Source organism: Protomyctophum bolini (genome assembly GCF_963924005.1).
Source record: "Protomyctophum bolini genome assembly, chromosome: 20".
Classification (NCBI taxonomy): Eukaryota; Metazoa; Chordata; class Actinopteri; order Myctophiformes; family Myctophidae; genus Protomyctophum; species Protomyctophum bolini.
The window spans coordinates 5,128,573-5,148,780 of record NC_137881.1 but is presented as its reverse complement, the minus strand read 5'-3'; the positions used below and the strand labels follow the sequence as shown (position 1 = coordinate 5,148,780).

Here is a 20,208-nt window from a genome sequence, read left to right as displayed (position 1 = left end):
TAGCTCTATATTGTGACAGTAATCATTGCTATAGAGTGTGTGTTCAGTAACAGTGTTAAATAGCTCTATAGTGTGACAGTAATCATTGCTATAGAGTGTGTGTGTTCAGTAACAGTGTTAAATAGCTCTATATTGTGACAGTAATCGTTGCTATAGAGTGTGTTCAGTAACAGTGTTAAATAGCTCTATATTGTGACAGTAATCATTGCTATAGAGTGTGTTCAGTAACAGTGTTAAATAGCTCTATATTGTGACAGTAATCATTGCTATAGAGTGTGTTCAGTAACAGTGTTAAATAGCTCTATATTGTGACAGTAATCGTTGCTATAGTGTGTGTTCAGTGACAGGATCAAGTCTCCGTGTCTCTCCAGCTTCTTATTAAACAGAAAATGCATTTTTTTTTTAAACTGAAACTGGGATAGCAATTTTATCCAATCGGGATAGAGAACCCAGTCAGGAGGATACAGATTAAACATAGTGGAATTGTATAAGTGATGACACAAAGACACTACATTTATTTTAAATCTTTGATTATTTATTATTATTACGAAACATACATTAAACAGCTTCAACCCTATAATATACATTTTGGCCATTTGAAAATATGAAACTTTGAATTCTGGACTTTAGTATTTTCTACATTGCAGTATTGATACTTTTACTTAAGTAAAAAAACAATTGAGTACTTTTTTCCACCACTGTGTTTGTGTCAGCCTGAGGGACATATACGTGCCCTATGTTGGCTCCTGAATTATGTAACAGTGTATATAGAACGGGCTACATTTAACAGTGTATACCAGACGCCTTCATTCTACAGGCCTTCATATTAAATCATCACTGGATGATGTGATTCTTCTGCTTTAATAAGGTTGCCATGATGAACTGTCCATGGTGCTGAAATAATGTACCGTACCGTACTGTACTGTACTGTACTGTAAAGCCCTCCTCCCTGGCCTGTGTGTGTGTGTGTGTGTGTGTGTGTGTGTGTGTGTCTGTCTGTGTACTTAGTGTGTTAGGCTGTGAAACAGTGACACTTGGTGGTGAACAGACGCTATTAACGCTATTTTCATGCTTGGACAGACCCACCCAGGGACCCACTGTCTATAGGAGTGGTTGCAAACTTGCACCGCTCAAAAACAGTACAAAGTAACTATACGAATAGTAATGATAATTTCATCACGATGATGACTGCATGGTGGAGTCACCCAATCACATCATCTCCACCAACCAACATGCCACCAAATTAAACCACTGAATAAACAAAATAAGACATCGTGAGTGTTAAGGGAGGTATCGTGGCACATTCTTTCACCCACATTATAATATAGCCCTAAGGAATATGTTTGGCCAAACACACACTAGTCTAGTCTCTCTCCGAAAAGCCTTGTTTAATAAATAATTAAATCGTGCTACGTAGGGGGGGGGAGGAGGGAGAGAGGAGCTGCAGCTGATTTGCTGATGTCAGGCATCCCACTTCCAGTGCAGCATTTCGTGGTGCAGGAGGAGGGTGTAAACGGCCCCGGCGGTGCGTTAATTCTTTCCGTCTCAAAGCCTCCAGTCCACACACACACACCCACATGCTGCAAGCCGGCCGTCAAAAAGAAAGATGCCGCCTGCTTCACTGCTTCACATCTGGACTCGGTTGTTCTCCTCCTCGGTGTCATTGTTGTTGTTGTGCCTGCTGTTGCTGTTGTCTCCGCCGGTCCATCTGAAGAAGGTGTTCCGATGCCCGTCGGCGTGCAGCTGCTCCAAGGAGTCCATCATCTGCGTCGGGTCTTCGAATGTCCCGAGGATTTCCCCCAACGATGTCAATTCTTTGTAAGTAAAACGTAACAATTAACGCCGACCTGTAAATGCTTTCAGCTATTGGGCTATAATTAATAGACTGTTTGTTTGGTGACGACAAGCCGTGTAGTATAATAGGCCCTATAGTGGCTAATTATTACAGTATCTCAATATCTTGTTGACATAATGAAGTGACATTATTCCGGTAGACTAGTAGTGTATACTCTAGTCCAGTGGTTCCCAAACTTTTTCATGTCAAGGACCCCCAAATTGACATTTTTTGGCCCACGGACCCCCATTTGAAAAGACATGACAGGGACCCCCAGAGATGTTTACGGCTAGCAATGATTCTCAACCCGATTTATTTCAAGGACCCCCAGTTTTACATACATTAGCCCCAGTTTGACATGCATTAGTCTACGGACCCCCATTACATGGCATTTCTATCTCTGGGACGGTGGGACCCCCAATTTATATTGTAAAATCAATGTTAATTTAACTCTGAGAGTGTACAAATGGTTGTACACTCTCAGAGTTACAGACCCACAAGGGCCCATTTGGTTCCATTTGTACACTCTCAGAGTTACAGACCCACAAGGGCCCATTTGGTTCCATTGGTACACTCTCAGAGTTACAGACCCACAAGGGCCCATTTGGTTCCATTTGTACACTCTCAGAGTTACAGACCCACAAGGGGTCCAAACTATCATTTAGCTGGGGACCCCCTGGAACTCCCACAAGGACCCCTGGGGGTCCCCGGACCCCACTTTGGGAACCACTGCTCTATAGTCTACATTAAGTTACAACTACAAGCTATCTCTGGTCCATATTGACTTCTCTTTAAGGGGGAAGTCCTAATGGAGCAGAGCTATAACTACAAGCTAAAATAAATAACTATTGGAAGACATTTCTAAACATTTTGAATATTTTTTTAAACATTTTAATAACACACATTTTGTATGGTGTCCCTGCAGGCATGAAATGTTTTCAGATGGGGGTCGGCGGCCCGCAGACAAATATATACATTTTGGAGTCCTTGACTTGAAAATGATCGGAAACACTGGTTTAACAATATTAGGAAACAAGCCCAAAGTCGCTTATTATAAGCGGGCATGGCAACACTGATTAGAACACACAGGCCACGGAGGTGGAGCGTGTTGCAATCAGCGGTAGTAGGCAAGGCAAGGCAAGGCCATTTTATTTACATAGCACCTTTCATACACAAGGCAATTCAAAGTGCTTTACAGAATAAAAACAAATACAGAGTGCAACAGTGCACTTCAAAAATAAACAAAGATTGGCATATAAATTAGAATAGATAATGCCCACCTTTGATTAAAAGCCCAGGCAAGACCTAGCTGTTATTAAACATCATTAGGACAGGCAATGTTAAATAAATATGTTTTTAAATTAGACTTAAAAACAGCTATGGTTGGGGATTTACTAATGTAACCTGGAATATTATTCCAGGTTTGTGGTGAATAATGGTGAAATGCTGCTTCACCATGTTTTGTTCCAACTATGGGGTGAACTATCAGTAGGCCAGCCCCAGATGACCTGAGGGTTCTGGAGGGCTCATATGGCTTCAGCATGTCTGAGATGTAGCTGGGTCCAGAGCCACAAACAGATTTATACACGAGTAACACAACATTTTAAAATCAATTCTCTGGGATACTGGTAGCCAATGTAAGGATTTTAGGACTGGTGTAATGTGGTCATATTTCCTATAGTTTTCGTCAGCACTCTAGCAGCAGCATTCTGAATCAGTTGGAAGTTGACGAAGAACTTTGTTTGATAAAGCCTGGTGAGGCTCAGGCGAGGTTACCAAATGTAGCCCCCAGCCAAGACCCAGCCTGCAACGGGACCGTACCTATGTTCCCTCAGCCCTATGTTCCCTCGGGTCCGCGTCAATATGCCGACGGTCCGATCGACAACCCACCTCAAACCCTCACCCTAACCCTAACCTCCCCCGGGGCAGACACCTAAACCTAACCACCCACCCTCTCCCGACCCCCAGCGCACCTCGGACCAATGCTCCTTCTGAGGGAACATAGGGCTGAGGGAACATAGGTATGACCCCCCTGCAACAGCCCTGCCAACCGGGCTCAGCCCTATTGGCATGGTAGGTTGTGCGTTGGTCTAGCGAGGTGGGAGGCCGCGGTATCAATCCCCGCTTTCCAGCGCATTGCTAACACAAAACAACTGTTCAGTTTGAACTTCAAACGGCTGCAGCCGAGAAGTCACTGAAGTCAGCCGGGCGTCGCCGCCGACAACACTTTCAAGTCAGCACTGCTACAACTTAAGCAATACTCTGAAGCAAAACACGGTAGGAAAACTATTTTTATCTTATTATTAATCTACACATTATTCACAACGGTTCAATCGCGGTACTGATTTCTGTCTCATGTTGATGATGAAAATGTTAGTTTGTTTTTAAATGGCCTACTGATGTACTGTGTGTGTGTGTGTGTGTGTGTGTGTGTGTGTGTGTGTGTGTGTGGGGGGGGGGGGGGGGTGATGTTGATTGATTGTTCCCCTCCTTAATATACATTAAGGAGTTAACCTAGTCCAGCTTTGGGGGCCTATTCTGTGTGTGTAGATGGCCCGTAGGGTTCTGAGATCCCACAGTAGAACATCAACAGTTTGGCTTGAGATAGGCTCTAATCTAAGCCTATCTCTTAGAGTCTAAGCGACACTACTGCCCAATTTTGGGAGCGGGCGAACAATTTAGCCTCAATCACCCTTACCTTCTTTGTACAAATGCAAAATCTGAGCTGCTTTCTCGTTAGCCCCACTTGTCCGGTTGGTGTCCCTCTCGTAGAGGGATATCGTCGGAATCGGAAAAAAGAAAAGTGTCTAAATCTTGGGCCAAGGATGAGCTCCACAAAGGGACCGATCCTGGCAAACCATGAAAGCCAGCCGGCCCATGGTTTGTGTTGCAACTTGCAAACACTCGTCGGAAACTATACCTGAAATGTGTCTTTTTGTAAATGACTTGAATTTCCTGCTAAATATCACAACCACAAGGGCTGGGGAAAAGTTGTGGTTGTACTATGTTCTGACCCCTAACCCATTATGTTCTGACCCCTAACCCATTATGTTCTGACCCCTAACCCATTATGTTCTGACCCCTAACCCATTATGTTCTGACCCCTAACCCAACCTCTAACCCATTATTGATGCCGTTTCTGCAGAAAAGGCAGCGCGAGGAGCGCGAGGCGGTGGTCAGACCAAAGATCGTACTCAACAAGAGACTCTCTCTCTCCCTCCGGTAAGTTGATTACACCCCAGCAGTAGCTCTGGGTGTCTGCCAGAGACCCATGTTGTCTTTGTGCTGCCCTGCACAAAAATAAGCCAAGCAACAAAATGGCCTAGCCTTAATATGCCTGAACTGTGGTTAATGGTTCCAACACCAAAGCCAACTTTTTGGCTTGATTTGCACTTAGTTAATTACATTGTTAACTTGCTTTCCCCACGCAAGTTTCGCAACTTCACATAGGTCAAGCCAAGGGTTCAAAGCCATGACAGCCTAGATTTAAAAAATATAAATGCAGATGGAAGCCTGTACAAATAAACCCATGGTTCTTAAAATGTCTCTCCGCTTCTCTCAAAGGTGAAGCTGTGTCTGTGGCCGAGTCCAGCCTGGCTTGTACACAGACAACACCACTCAGAGAGACAGAGGAGAAGCTGTGTCTGTGGCCGAGTCCAGCCTGGCTTGTACACAGACAACACCACTCAGAGAGACAGAGGAGAAGCTGTGTCTGTGGCAGAGTCCAGCTTGTACACACTCAGAGAGACAGAGGAGAAGCTCTCCTCTCGCCAGGAGACTGAAGCCCGCCAGAGGGATGAGAGCCACTCTCGTGAGATGAGGCGAAGGCGCCTACATGATGTCATGCAGTAAAATTGGAACAAAGGGAGTCTACCAATGCGCCTCAAGCCTGAAACGGCTGATCCGGTGCTTCACAGGTACATTATGAGTTGCATAAGGAGAAGAGACTGGAGCATCACGGACATTTAGAGCCTTTTATTTAGGTGCTGAGTATACAACGACTAACGTTTCGACCTTGCGGTCTTCATCAGAGTCATTGCTCATGATTATATATTTGCTGATTCTGTATTTGGGAAAACCAACACTAAAATATATTAAGCTGCAGCAGATACTTTTTTCCCCCTTTTTTTTGGAAAAAATATGCTTCTTGTGTTGCTGCGGCTTGTTTTGACTTTTGTTCATTCAGTGTTGGTGGTCTTCAAATCAATGTAACATTCTGTTCTCTTCCAGGTTAATGACTGTCATTGGCCCGGCTTCAGCCAATGAGAAGTAGTCGTCAGACTCGTCTATGCCTCCGAGGACAGTCTCCAACACAACCTGTTGAATTTCCAAATGAACGTTTGCCTCCCAGGAAGTTTTAACTGTATAGAGTGAGTGTCGCAGTCCCGCCCCCCCTAGCAGGGCCCAGGAAATGATTCCCCGTTCATTTTCCTCATAGACATTTCAAAAAGTATTTATTTAAAGACCTTTTAAGCCTCGTACAAAGCCAACTCCAGTTGTGACAAATCATGACAACAAACAAAACATTTCGGCCCGAACAAATAATTTGAAAGAAGAAGAAAACGGCAGGTTACAACACTTTTTTTTTCAGGTTTTTCTTCTTTGTAATTATTTGTTTGGTTCAAAATGAGTTTATTGTCATGATTTGTCACAACTCGAGTTGGCTTTTGTACGACGCTTAAAAGGTCTTTAAATAAAAGAAAATTGAAAATGCATTGGGAATTATTTCCTGGGCCTGGTGTCGTCATGATGGGGGGCGGGACTGCGTCGCTTTATAGTGAGGGATTATAGAGCGCAGCAGTCCCGCCCCCTTTCAGAAAAGCGAGTGGCCCAGGAAATGAAACTCCAATGCATTTTTCCATCGGCACTTCGAATATAATTTATTTAAAGACGGTTACGCCGCGGACAAAGCCAATTCGGATCATGACAAATCATGACAATGAACACAATGTTTTGGGACGATCAAATAATTTATAAGACGAAAAACAAAACAAATAGTGTTGTCTCCTGCCTTTATTTTCTTCTTTCTAATGATTTGATCGTCCCAAAACATTGTGTTCATTGTCATGATTTGTCATGATCCGAATTGGCTTTGTCCGCGGCGTAACCGTCTTTAAATAAATTATATTAAAAGTGCCGATGGGAGAATGCATGGGGCTTCCACTTCCTGGGCCACTCGCTTTTCTGAAAGGGGGCGGGACTGTGTCGCTTTATAGTGAGGGATTATTGTGCTTCATCTTTACAGGGGAAATGGCCTGTGAACCATGTAGTTTCATTTTTTTCCTAAACCTTTTCAATAAAAGTTTTTGGACAAATTTCAGTGTGTGTCAATGACAATATGAATGTCAAGTGCTTTGGATGAAAGCGCTATATAAATGCATTTAATGCACCATTACTGTCTGAATGGAAAGTTTAGTTCAGTACACATATTTGCACATCAGTACACATATTTGCACAAAGGCTATATGACAGTTAAACGCATATTTCTGGTGTGTGCGAACCCTTGGGTTGACAACTGGTTATTTGTTATACATGTATATGATGTATTGCCATATTTTTTTGTGACTTTCCTTTCTTTCTTGAAAACCTTAAATATGACCTCAGCAATTATGCGGTGAGGAAGTGCAACATTTTAATAGGAAATACCTTTGGAAACAAATGGAATTCTTTAGAACTCTGACGTGATGTTAGGTTTTAGTCCACTTGCCAGAATGTGAACCTGGACATTTTCAGCACCCTAAAGTGTTTGTGTGTTTGGGTCACCAGCATTTAGAAACTGCCGGATGCTAACTTGCATTATGTTGGGCAATTTTCATAATTAGCATAATAAGCTCTGGGGAAAGCAGATGCCCTTTGCTGCATCAGGGCTACTGTACCCAGATTGGGCGTCCTTGCCATTACCGTAAATGTCGCAAATTAGGCTATTCTTGTCTTCATGTATATAGCCTATACTAATTCATAAAGAAATATTATATTAAAACAAATCCTTTGCCCGGGTTTACGAAATGTTTAAAGACAATGCTTTTCCTTTTTCAGTTCTTAAACGGTTATTAGAATATACCTGTTTAATTGTGTTCATTCTTTTTTGACTTGTTTCCCAACAGGAGCATCGTCAACGGGACCTTCTCTGAGGTCAAGGAGGCCATGTTCTCCCACATGCCTTCACTGCAACTACTGTAAGCATATTTCTCCCTCTCTATGATCCCTGCAGTGTTACTGATATTGTATAAACATAAGCGTTATTATAATTAACCTATCGTGCAGCATCTAGTAAAGCTGTTTCACCCCCTATGATCCCTGTGAGCATTGTTGTATAGCTAAATATGCAAAATAGTTAGCATATGGACTGTTGTATAGCTAATAGTTAGCATATGGACTACCCTTTTCTTGTTTTCAAAGGCACACCTTTTCACAAACCTGGATTCAATTAAAAAAAAAACTTTATTTAACCAAAGAAAACCACATTGAGACTAAAGTCTCTTTTACAAGTGTGAACTGGCCAAGAGAAGAGGCTAAATATTAAGTAACACAGCTGTGCCAGTACCAATACATACGCCAATAAGACAATTATAACGAGGGCAGAGATATATAATATTCATAAACACAATACCCACTCCTTGTAACGCCAATAAAAGCTAATGTAAAAAAAAAAAACTAAGCAACGAAATTTGCTAATACCCTAAGAAACAAGAGAACCAACATTTGTTATTCATCAAAGCAGTTCATATTCAGACTTCAAAATGGGCCCACAGTAAATGTTGAGGTTTCTTCATCACGGTCACAAGACACATGCAGAGTCAACAGCCTATAATGATTAATTTGTTTGGGATTCGGAATCGGAGGAACCTAAGGAACTGAATCCAACATTGGGTTGGTTGGCGGTGGCTCAGTGGGTAGAGTGGCTGGATGGCAACCGCAAGGTCTGTTCGAACCCTGTGGGCTCGAAGTGTCCTTGAGCAAGACACCGAACCACCAAATTGCTCCTGGTGTGCTGGTTGGTGTCTATATAAATGGAACTGTTGTTTCTGCAAAGGGCTTTTATCACACTCACTCACTCACTCACTCACTCACTCACTCACTCACTCACTCACTCACTGTCAGAGCTGGTATGCTGTACAATAAAAGAATACCGCTGGTTCTCAAACTTTTACATTTTCAAGTACATTTCAAGGTGTGTTGTTAGGGAAACAAATGGTACAGTAACTTGCCTGGCTAGTGTATACTGTACTGGCTGATGAGCTGCATGTGGGAACTGATATAATATATAACATAATATAACATTCACAGCTCTTCATATTTTTAACCTCTGGCATCCCTGCTTTGGGCATTTCATTATAGGTGGGGGGAAATAAATAAAATAAGAAATAGCAGATCTATATACTGTTTGTATAACAGCTCACACACAACGCACGACACCACACCACGGCTGTGAGCTTGTAGATCGGACGCGAGTGGGCGAGTTATGCATTCTTCCACCCTAGCTGTAGTGGATTTGAGCTTGAGAGCAAGATCACGCCATACTTATCATCATGCTTACAGGAAGCCATTGATCTACTCCAATATTGATTGTTATGATGTCAGCGTAAACATATAGGCGTGGCAGGTTATGCTAAGAGCATTTCACCCCCTTGCACCTCAAGGGGAGAGAGTGCAACATCTCTCCTTTCCATTTGTCAATTCTTTTTGCTATTAAAACCTTACTCTTTCCCTCATACTATTCCCCCAGAACAATTATCTGAAGATTAAAGCGTGTGTGTGGGTCATTATTATTTATTTTGTTAAAACACGTGTTGAATTGCTCTATATTTTGCGATAGCAGCCATTTGCTGAAGAGTGTTTGTTCAGTAACGGGGCTTTCCATGTCCCTAAAATTCTTTAATAAATATTCAGGTTAATTGGTATACCAGTTTTATCCAATCAGGAGTGGGAACTCAACTCATACAGCAGTGGTTTCCAAAGTGGGGTCCGGGGACAGACCCATAAGGGTCCATTTGGTTCCAAATTATCATCTAGCTATGGGTCTCCCCTGGAACTCCCTCAAGTACCCCTGGAGGTCCCCGGACCCCACTTTGGGAACCACTGGACTACTACGGTATAATATTATGACTGATGTCATCGGCTGGCCACATAATGTCCGTCCGAGGTCTCCATGGGAGCCATCATGTCATTCCCTTGTTGTTGTGGATCCCGATCACATCCACAGTTCCATGTTTTCACTACAAAACCCACCACTTATCATCATACCTTTTTTTTAAACGTAGCGCTAGAACAACACAGTCTCTTCAATGTTGAAGATTTGCTTATAGGCGAAAGGACAAAAAAAAAAACAGTGACATTAATTATATATAGGGGGTATCCATCCGTGTACTGTAGCTTGCACATCTGGGGGAGGACACAGCTTTAATTGCACATTCTAAAACTAGGCCTTTTATTTTTTTGCTTATCCCATTCTGAACGGGAACCCATTTCGGTGTTGGCATCATGTTATGCTTTAGCTATTGAAAAATAGCAGATCTACAAGCTCATAGCGCGCCACCGAGTGGCGCGCTACGAGCTTGTAGGTCTGCTATTTTTGAAAAATCGAAGAACGACTGACATTTTTAGAATCTGATCTCAGGTCAGAATGGGTTAATCAGACCAGTGTGTGTCCAGTGGAAACCTCGTATGAATCTGATCTCAGGTCAGAATGGGTTATACAAGTAGTGTTGTGTAACAGGAGCATTCTGCTGATCACGACGTTTGCCCAGCAGCACCGAAATACAGTGGAAAGGTTGAGCGTGGGCAGAAAGTAAAGCATACGATATGATCGCCCTCTTCAGTCTTTGTCTCAAAGCCAAGTATGAGAGCATTATCTCTGCTATTATCTCTGCTATTATTATCGGTAAGCGATGGTTCTCTCCTGCAGTCCATATGAAACTCACTGAGGGCTGTATTTTGCGTGTCTTATTACCTAACTTACCTAAATTACCTAAATTACCTACCTCTTATTACCTAACTTGAGTAAAATAAAGACCTGGAGGCGTGATCAATGCTCTTTGGCCACTCAGAATAGCCAAAGAGTGCTGGTCTCCTAGAGATACCTGAGACCCCAAAAACAAAAAAATATGGCGAAGCCGCCTTTAGCTACTACGCCCCTGTGCTCTGGAACAGCCTGCCAAGGGATCTACGGTTCTCTGAATCTGTTGACATTTTTAAACGAAATCTTAAAACATTAGCATCGCTTTTACCTCCTAGATCATGTCCTTTTCCTGTGATTAGTCTCTCCTTTTTACTATTGTTTTTATTACTATATAGTTGATGCTTTCCTGCTTTGTTTTGCTCTTTGTGTGATATGTACATGTGTATAATTTGTGTATGTGTATGTGTATTTATATATATACATGTATGTGTATGTATATGTATATATATATATATATATTATTTTTATTATTATTACTTTTTTTTTTTTCCTACTGTAAAGCACTTTGAACTGCACTCGCTGCCTGAAAAATGTGCTATATAAATAAAGATTGATTGATTGATTGAAACAGCATTTATCACACCTCCAGGTCTTTAGTTTACTCAAGTTAGGTAATAAGACCTGGTACTTAAGACACGCAAAATACAGCCCTCAGACTCATGTTAGGCCTGTCACAATTATTACATGACCCGGCCGGGGATCGAACCCCCGACCTCCCAGTTTCACGGCGGGTTAGAGTGTGAACAACAACATGACAGACAGTGGCCTTGAGGTTAGAGTCTAACCTCAAGGCCACTGTCTGTCATGTTGTTGTTCATGAGCTGCTTATTTGACCTCTCATGTGACCGCCCTGCCCTCTTACGGGATGTCAGCCCCTGCCCCCTCTAACACTCTCTGCACGTCCCTGGCAATAGTCACTGTATAGGAGACAATAACAAGTTCAACAGGATGGATAGGCTGTACATGCACTGCGATGCAGGACAGCGCATGAAAAGATGATGCATAGGTAGTTTTGTGTGCATCAGTGATATTGAAAGATGCAGACAACTTGTAATTGGTGCTACACGTAGGTGAATGACCTTCCAAAATAATGTTGATGATGATGATGTTGATGTGCATCCACTCTGTTCATCGCAGGAAAACATGCTTTCAATGATCACGCTCATTAGGTCTTGTTGTGATTTGTGATTATTATTTTTTTGTCTCCCTTTTTTCTCCAGGCTTTTGAATTCAAATTCTCTTACAACTATAAGGGATGACGCATTCACTGGCCTTCCTCACCTGGAATACTTGTAAGTACCGGCTTATAATGCTGTTTGTCCTTTATACACTTTACACACTCTTTACAATTACATTTTAGTACTTATTCAGTGCTCTTGTATGATACCTTTTGTTTTTTTTTAATCATACCTTTAACCCATTCTGAACGGGAACCCATTTTGGTGATAGCATCATGTCATGCTTTAGCTATTGAAAAATAGCAGATCTACAAGCTCACGAGCTTGTAGATCTGCTATTTCTTTTTAATCGAAGAACGACTGACATTTTTAGAATCTGATCTCAGGTCAGAATGGGTTAATCAGACCAGTGTGTGTCCAGTGGAAACCTCGTATGAATCTGATCTCAGGTCAGAATGGGTTAAAAAGAAAGTTTGTTTTTGTTGGTCTCCGCCAGACCGAAGGCCGAGACTCTATTTTCGGCCCTGTCCCTCCATTCATGTGTCCGTCCGTCCGTTTCTCTGCCCTCTATTATCACGATGTATCTGTCAGGTTTTATTGGATTATATTCTGATGATTGACTACGATTGGCTTTCAAAGTTTTGCCGGAGGACACAACATGCTACAAAGCACCAATAGACTCCAATAGACGTCAGATCTCATTCCAATTGGCCATGACTGCCTTTTAACCCATTCTGACCGGGAACCCGTTTTGGTGTTGGCATCATGTCATGCTTTAGCTATTGAAAAATAGCAGATCTACAAGCTCATAGCGCGCCACCGAGTGGCGCGCTACGAGCTTGTAGGTCTGCTATTTTTTGAAAAATCGAAGAACGACTGACATTTTTAGAATCTGATCTCAGGTCAGAATGGGTCCATCAGACCAGTGTGTGTCCAGTGGAAAACCTCGTATGAATCTGATCTCAGGTCAGAATGGGTTAGAGTTTGTATATGCAACCCGGCCTGGCGGAGACATGCAGCTCAATGCTTCGAGGAGTTTTCACAGTTTTCTAGTTCTATACCTGTATTTATGCTGGACTATAACCCATTCTGACCTGAGATCAGATTCATACAAGGTTTCCACTAGGACACACACTGGTCTGATAAACCCATTCTGACCTGAGATCAGATTCATACGAGGTTTCCACTGGACACACACTGGTCTGATTAACCCATTCTGACCTGAGATCAGATTCTAAAAATGTCAGTCGTTCTTCGATTTTTCAAAAATAGCAGACCTACAAGCTCGTAGCGCGCCACTCGGTGGCGCGCTATGAGCTTGTAGATCTGCTATTTTTCAATAGCTAAAGCATAACATGATGCTGGAACACCAAAATGGGTTCCCGGTCAGAATGGGATAAGCACAGTCTGGCGGGGTACTGTATGCTACACCAACATTTCACTTGTATGAGCACGTGACAAATCAAAATCACTTGAATCCAGTCCCCCGGCCAGCGCTCAAAACTTGGTCTTCACTAAATCTTCCCTTGTAGATCTTCTATTTTCACAGACTGTTTCACCCCAGAATAGAGCTACGCTGGGGTTCATGTGGTTAAAGTACAGTAGAGGTTTATAAAAACTAAAATATAACCACAGCCATGGCATTGTCTTGTCAGCCAGCAAATTATAATGGAGAGGTTCATGAAAGTGGCAGTACAGTATATAAATATGTCTCTTTCAGGCATCTGAGTTTACTCTCTGTGGTTGGCAAACGGCCCACAGTAGAAAAGAACATTGCATTCTGATTGCTACTGGGAATGTTATGTAAGCAGCGGATATGCTGGCTCTGGAAAGAAAGTGCTGTTAAGCAGCCTGGTTCTCTTACCGAGACGTACCGACCAGCCACACCAATCCTTGCCCTAAACTGAAACCCTATAGAGCGTCGCAGTCCCTCCCCCTTTCAGAACAACGAGTGGCCCAGGAAACGAGTGGCTCCATTCATTTTCACCATAGGCGATTCCAAAAGTATTTATTTAAAGACGGTTACGCCTCGGACAAAGCCAACTCGGATCGTGACAAATCATGACAATGAACACAATGTTTTGGGCCGATCAAATAATTTATAAGACGAAAAACAAAACAAATAGTGTTGTCTCCTGCCTTTCTTTTCTTCTTTCTAATGATTTGATCGGCACAAAACATTGTGTTCATTGTCATGATTTGTCACGATCCGAGTTGGCTTTGTCCGCGGCGTAACCGTCTTTAAATAATAAGTGCCGATGGGAGAATGCATTGCGTTTTCATTTCCTGGGCCACTCGTTGTTCTGAAAGGGGGAGAGGGACCGCAACGCTCTATAGAGGACCCAGGAAATGATTCCCCGTTCATTTTCCTCATAGACATTTCCAAAAAGTATTTATTTAAAGACCTTTTTAAGCCTCGTATACAAAGCCAACTCGAGTCGTGACAAATCATGACAACAAACACATTTTGTTGGGTCCGAACAAATAATCAGAAAGAAGAAAAAAACGGCAGGCAGGTTACAACACTTTTTTGTTGTTTTTCTTCTTTGTAATTATTTGTAATTTATTTGCTTTACTGCTAGAGCTGTACAAGTCTTCTCTCACGGGGGTCCCTGGCATTGTCTCTTCAAATGGGGGGGTCCGCAGGCTAATTAGTGTCAATTTGGGGGTCCTTGACGTGAAAAAGGATCCACTGTGCTCCATAGTGTTTCCTCTGATTTAACTGTGCTGTTGTTGTGCTCTGCTCCACAGGTTCATTGAGAGCAATAAGCTGGAAACTGCTTCCAAATATGCCTTCCGAGGACTCAGAGACTTGACTCACCTGTAAGTTTCACATGCTGTCATCTCTCATAAAGACATAAAGGACTCAGAGACTTGACTCACCTGTAAGTTTCACATGCTGTCATCTCTCATAAAGACATAAAGGACTCAGAGACTTGACTCACCTGTAAGTTTCACATGCTGTCATCTCTCATAAAGACATAAAGGACTCAGAGACTTGACTCACCTGTAAGTTTCACATGCTGTCATCTCTCATAAAGACTTAAAGGACTCAGAGACTTGACTCACCTGTAGGTTTCACATGCTGTCATCTCTCATAAAGACATAAAGGACTCAGAGACTTGACTCACCTGTAGGTTTCACATGCTGTCATCTCTCATAAAGAAATACAATTTGGGGAATATTTTTGTACTATAAATAGCTATTGAATATGAAGCCTTTATTAGAGTAAATATTTATAAACAATTGCAATCAAGATGAACTCCTATAGAGGGTATGCGCGTGACATCATCATCAAACCCGGAAGTTATGCAGGAATGTCTACTGTGTCCTGACTGGCTAAAAACTACTTTCTGGCCTTGACAACCAAAGCATCCAAACAGAAAAGTCCTATCTGATTGCATTAAACAACATTAAACAACGTTAAAACTCACTTTGCATGTTGCTTTGCCACTCCGTTCACTTTAAGCATGTGCATACCCTCTACTATAGCAAGCATACTTTGTGTGAAACCCAGCTGGATGCCATTGGTCACATTGACATGTAGCTGTTGTCTCACTGCAGGTCTTTGGCTAACAACAACCTGAAGGCCCTGCCCAGGGACCTCTTCACGGACATGGACTCACTCATAGAGCTGTAAGTCTGTCTTCTGGTCCCTCCTCTGGTCACTCATAGAGCTGTAAGTCTGTCTTCTGGTCCCTCCTCTGGTCACTCATAGAGCTGTAAGTCTGTCTTCTGGTCCCTCCTCTGGTCACTCATAGAGCTGTAAGTCTGTCTTCTGGTCCCTCCTCTGGTCACTCATAGAGCTGTAAGTCTGTCTTCTGGTCCCTCCACCTGTAGGGAAAGCTTGAATTATCCTCTTTCAATCTGTAAAGTTTTTGTTTAATAAAAATCCACCGTAGACATTTTATGAGCTACTGATCCTGTCAAGAAATTCCTTGCAGATGATGTCAGAGTTTGGAAGCGCTCGTTATCAGTAAAGCAACCTCCTGCTGCCTCCTGCACTATGTGCACATTCTAAACAGGTGGTACACCTGGGCCGTTGAGTGATAGTCAACGAGCGCTTCCAAACTCCAACACTTGGGAAACAAATCACATGCAAGGAATTTCTTGACAGGGAGTAGCTCATAAAATGTCTACGGTGGATTTGTTATGAAACAAACACTTTGCAGATATAGTAAGATGATAATTCAAGCTTTCCCTACAGCTGCAATGTTGGTGATTTTGACGTTGTTTAATATAATTAGAGAGGACTTTTCTGTTTGGATGAATGGGCTGTCTATGGGAAGTTTCACCTATAGGTATCACCTTGCTGGCAAGATGACTGTGGTCGTCTGAATATGACTCTCTCCAGTTCATGAAGAAGTCTGCTTAGAAAGGATGCACAGGATCCACAGTGTTGGACAGAAACGTTCTCCATATTTTTCAATATTTGTTTTTTCATAAATGAATGCCCTCTTTTATGCTGTAGCGAATATATCCAATCTACGGGAGGACTATATATATTTTCTTTTATATCTCGAAAAAGATATGTAATGACATGCCCAAAATAGGGACACACCATATAGGTATAGAAAGTGTGGATTGTATTTAAATATCTTTACCAATTTTTACCAATCAAGTACATTGATTGATTTATTGGAACAAAGGTTCTCTGTTTCTATTTACTAATGGTTTTAGACATAAATAAATAATACAGTACAATCTGTGCCCAGACAGTGATGATATGCACATTCCGGGTTTGAATCCAACCCTTCTTGTGTCTCGAATGTCTGTCCCCTCTCTCTCTCTCTGTCTCTCTGTCTCTGTGTGTGTCTCTCTCTCTCTGTCTCTCTCTCTCTCTCTCTCTCTCTCTCTCTCTCTCTCTCTCTATCGGCGGTTGGTTTCCGGTCTCTCTCTGACATCTCTCCATGACATCCTGATTTGTTTATATCCGCCCCGCTGACAACATGCCCTTCCGTCTCTTTGCAGTGACCTGCGAGGCAACGCCTTTGAGTGTGACTGCCGTGCCAAGTGGCTGATGCTGTGGCTGAAGAGCACCAACGCCACGGTGTCCGATGTCGTGTGCGTGGGGCCCGAGGACATGAAGGACAAGAGGCTGAATGATATGAGCAGTCTGCACAACGAATGCATCTCCACGGGTGAGGGAGAAAAAAAAGACCTGAGCCAGCTGGAAAAGCTTTTTATTTATTTATAGGGATGCACGATTAATCTCACCTCCTCTGCAGTCTATTTATATGAGCATGAGGCTACATTAACCCATTCTGACCTGAGATCAGATTCACACGAGGTTTCCACTGGACACACACTGGTCTGATTAACCCATTCTGACCTGAGATCAGATTCTAAAAATGTCAGTCGTTCTTTGATTTTTCAAAAAATAGCAGACCTACAAGCTCGTAGCGCGCCACTCGGTGGCGCGCTATGAGCTTGTAGATCTGCTATTTTTAAATAGCTAAAGCATAACGTAATGCTATAACACCAAAAGGGGTTCCCGTTCAGAATGGGTTAAAACAGGCTCAAAAAGTCGCCAGTGATGTTAGCCAGAAGTTTGTACTTCTGCCCTCTGGGAGAAGATACAAAGAACCAAAGTGGAAGTACATTTACTACGACAATGCATATTAATGGACGTCACATGGACGTAAATTACACCGGATTTAGCACAGTTGCTAATTTTCATCCGCAGTCCTCACAGGAAACACAAAACGGAAAAACAGACAGTCAAACAGTGGAATACATTTACATAACAATACATATATAATAGGGAACACAGCATAAAACATCAGATTTAAAAAAAATGGTTTGTACCAGCTTCAACTAAGATGCTGAACGAGGCTCTGAAACAGCGGTAACTGCGTGAGGCTAGATTATCCACATCATGTGTGCAAATGATGTAATGTTGTGTTTCCCTCTGTAATGTATTTTTGTCTGTCATTGATGTTTTATGTGTGGCTGTAGCTGGGGTGATGTTTTATGTGTGGCTGTAGCTGGGGTGATGTTTTATGTGTGGCTGTAGCTGGGGTGATGTTTTATGTGTGGCTGTAGCTGGGGTGATGTTTTATGTGTGGCTGCAGCTGGGGTGAAAGCCCAAGACAAATTCCCCTGTGGGCTCCCCCAGAGTGAGTGTCTTAAGTGTCCTTGAGCAAGACACTGAACCCCTAATTGCTCCTGATGTGCTGGTTTGGTGCCTTGCATGGTTTCCTCCGCCATCGGTGTATGAATGTGTGTGTGAATAAATGGGTGAATTGCTGCACAATCTATGTGATAAAGGCGCTATATAAATGCACCATTGAACCTTTCTCTTCCCAGATTTCGTCCTCCACCAGTCTGTGGTATCTGAGTCTCTCTCTGTCGACACATTCAACTATAAGAACGACGTCTACGTGGCGATCGCAGCTCCCACCGCGGAGAGCTGTCTGGTTTTCCAATGGGACCACATAGAAATGAACTACAGGACGTATGACAACATCACAGGTACAGTATGGATATAACTTAACCCATTTAGACCTGAGGACGATTCTACAAAATGTCTTCTAAATCATGACAGTTTTCAGAAAAATCCTATGTTTCTATGTCAGTCGTTTTCAAACATTTTCATGTCAAGGACCCTCCAAGTAATTGGCCGCCGACCCCCCCATCTGAAAATATGTTGTTCCAGGGACCCCCCCAGAAGCAAAGATTTTAGTTTAAAAGCGTTCGCTCAGAAAGAATATATATTCAAAGATTTACGCCACATTTTCACAATTTTTCTAAAATAGCAGACCTACAAGCTCGTTCATGTGGTTAAATGTTTACATTCAAATGATCAAATGAATTCCCTGGTGTCATTGATTATTGATTGACGTCCATGCCTTTGCTCTTCAGGTCAGTCCATCGTGGGATGCAAGGCGGTGGTGATCCAGGACCAGGTGTTTGTCATCGTGGCCCAGCTCTTCGGCGGCTCGCACATCTACCGCTTCGACGAGGACCAGAGCCGCTTCAACAAGTTCCAGGACATCGAGGTGTCCAAGATCTCCAAGCCCAACGACATCGAGTCCTTCCAGATCAACGGCGAGTGGTACTTTGTGATCGCCGACAGCTCCAAAGCGGGGCTGTCCACGCTGTACAAGTGGAACGACAAGGGCTTCTACTCCTACCAGTCGCTGCACGAGTGGTTCCGCGACACGGACGCCGAGTTCCTGGACCTGGACGGCAAGGCGCACCTCATCCTGGCCAGCCGCTCCCAGGTGCCGGTGATCTACCAGTGGAGCCGGAGCAGCCAGAAGTTCGCCCTGCAGGGGGAGATCCCCGGCATGGAGGACGTGGTGGCCGTGAAGCACTTCCGCATCGCAGAGGAGCTCTACCTGGCCATGACGCGCTACATCGGAGACTCCAAGGTGCTGCGCTGGGGCGCCAAGCTGTTCACGGAGGTCCAGGCGCTGCCGTCGCGCGGCTCCATGATCCTGCAGCCCTTCTCCTTCAGGGAGCGCCACTACCTGGCGCTGGGCAGTGACTACACGTTCTCTCAGATCTACCTGTGGGACGACGAGCAGAAGGCGTTCGAGCGCTTCAAGGAGGTCTACATCCAGGCGCCGCGCTCCTTCACCGTGGTCTCCACGGACCGCAGGGACTTCCTCTTTGCCTCCAGCTTCAAGGGCAACACCCAGATCTTTGAACACATCATCATTGACTTGAGCTTGTAAGCTGTAGTTTTTTTTTTGGGGGGGGGGCTGTGCCTTATCGCCCCGTCCCATCCCATCCCATCCCATCCCATCCCATCCCACCCCACCCCACCTCCCCCCATGCATCCAATGTCTTCCACTTAAAAAAAATATATATATCATTTTTTGAAGGGGAAACAGAGGAAGGGACGGGATATTTACTAATAAGTGTCAATTATTCTTTGGTTCTTTCTGTTTATTATTTGTATTATACCTGGAGCATTCAGCTGAGCTTGGCTGAGTGTATCTTATAATTTATATTATACCTGGAGCATTCAGCTGAGCTTGGCTGAGTGTATCTTATTATTTATATTATACCTGGAGCATTCAGCTGAGCTTGGCTGAGTGTTGTACAAGCAAACCTTGTTTTATGATCTATTCTCGTGGCCTCACGGTCTTTGAGAAGTACAACAGCTTATACTAGGAGAGCATGTGAAAGACAGTCAAGCAGGGAAACGGTTAACCCATTTTGACCTGGGAACGATTCTGCAAATGTCTTCTAAATCCTGACTGTTTTCTTGGAAAAAGCAGTTCTTC

General features: G+C 43.2%; 1 protein-coding gene across 2 annotated transcripts; it reads left to right on the top strand.

The window, feature by feature from the left end:
- Positions 1 to 1,580: 1,580 nt before the first annotated feature.
- Positions 1,581 to 19,653, top strand: lgi2a (leucine-rich repeat LGI family, member 2a; the record flags this gene model as incomplete). 2 transcript variants are annotated; one of them, XM_080792717.1, is made up of 8 exons in its annotated part: positions 1,581 to 1,818; positions 7,939 to 8,010; positions 12,014 to 12,085; positions 14,723 to 14,794; positions 15,536 to 15,607; positions 16,943 to 17,112; positions 18,281 to 18,445; positions 18,836 to 19,653. In XM_080792717.1, the coding sequence occupies exons 1-8, from the start codon at positions 1,607 to 1,609 to the stop codon at positions 19,651 to 19,653; spliced, it is 1,653 nt and encodes a 550-aa protein (XP_080648843.1). In that variant the 5' UTR covers positions 1,581 to 1,606. The 2 variants fall into 2 exon arrangements, with proteins under 2 accessions (XP_080648843.1, XP_080648844.1); XM_080792718.1 differs by lacking the exons at positions 1,581 to 1,818; positions 7,939 to 8,010; positions 12,014 to 12,085; positions 14,723 to 14,794 and adding an exon at positions 15,098 to 15,104.
- Between the last annotated feature and the right edge of the window lie 555 nt (positions 19,654 to 20,208).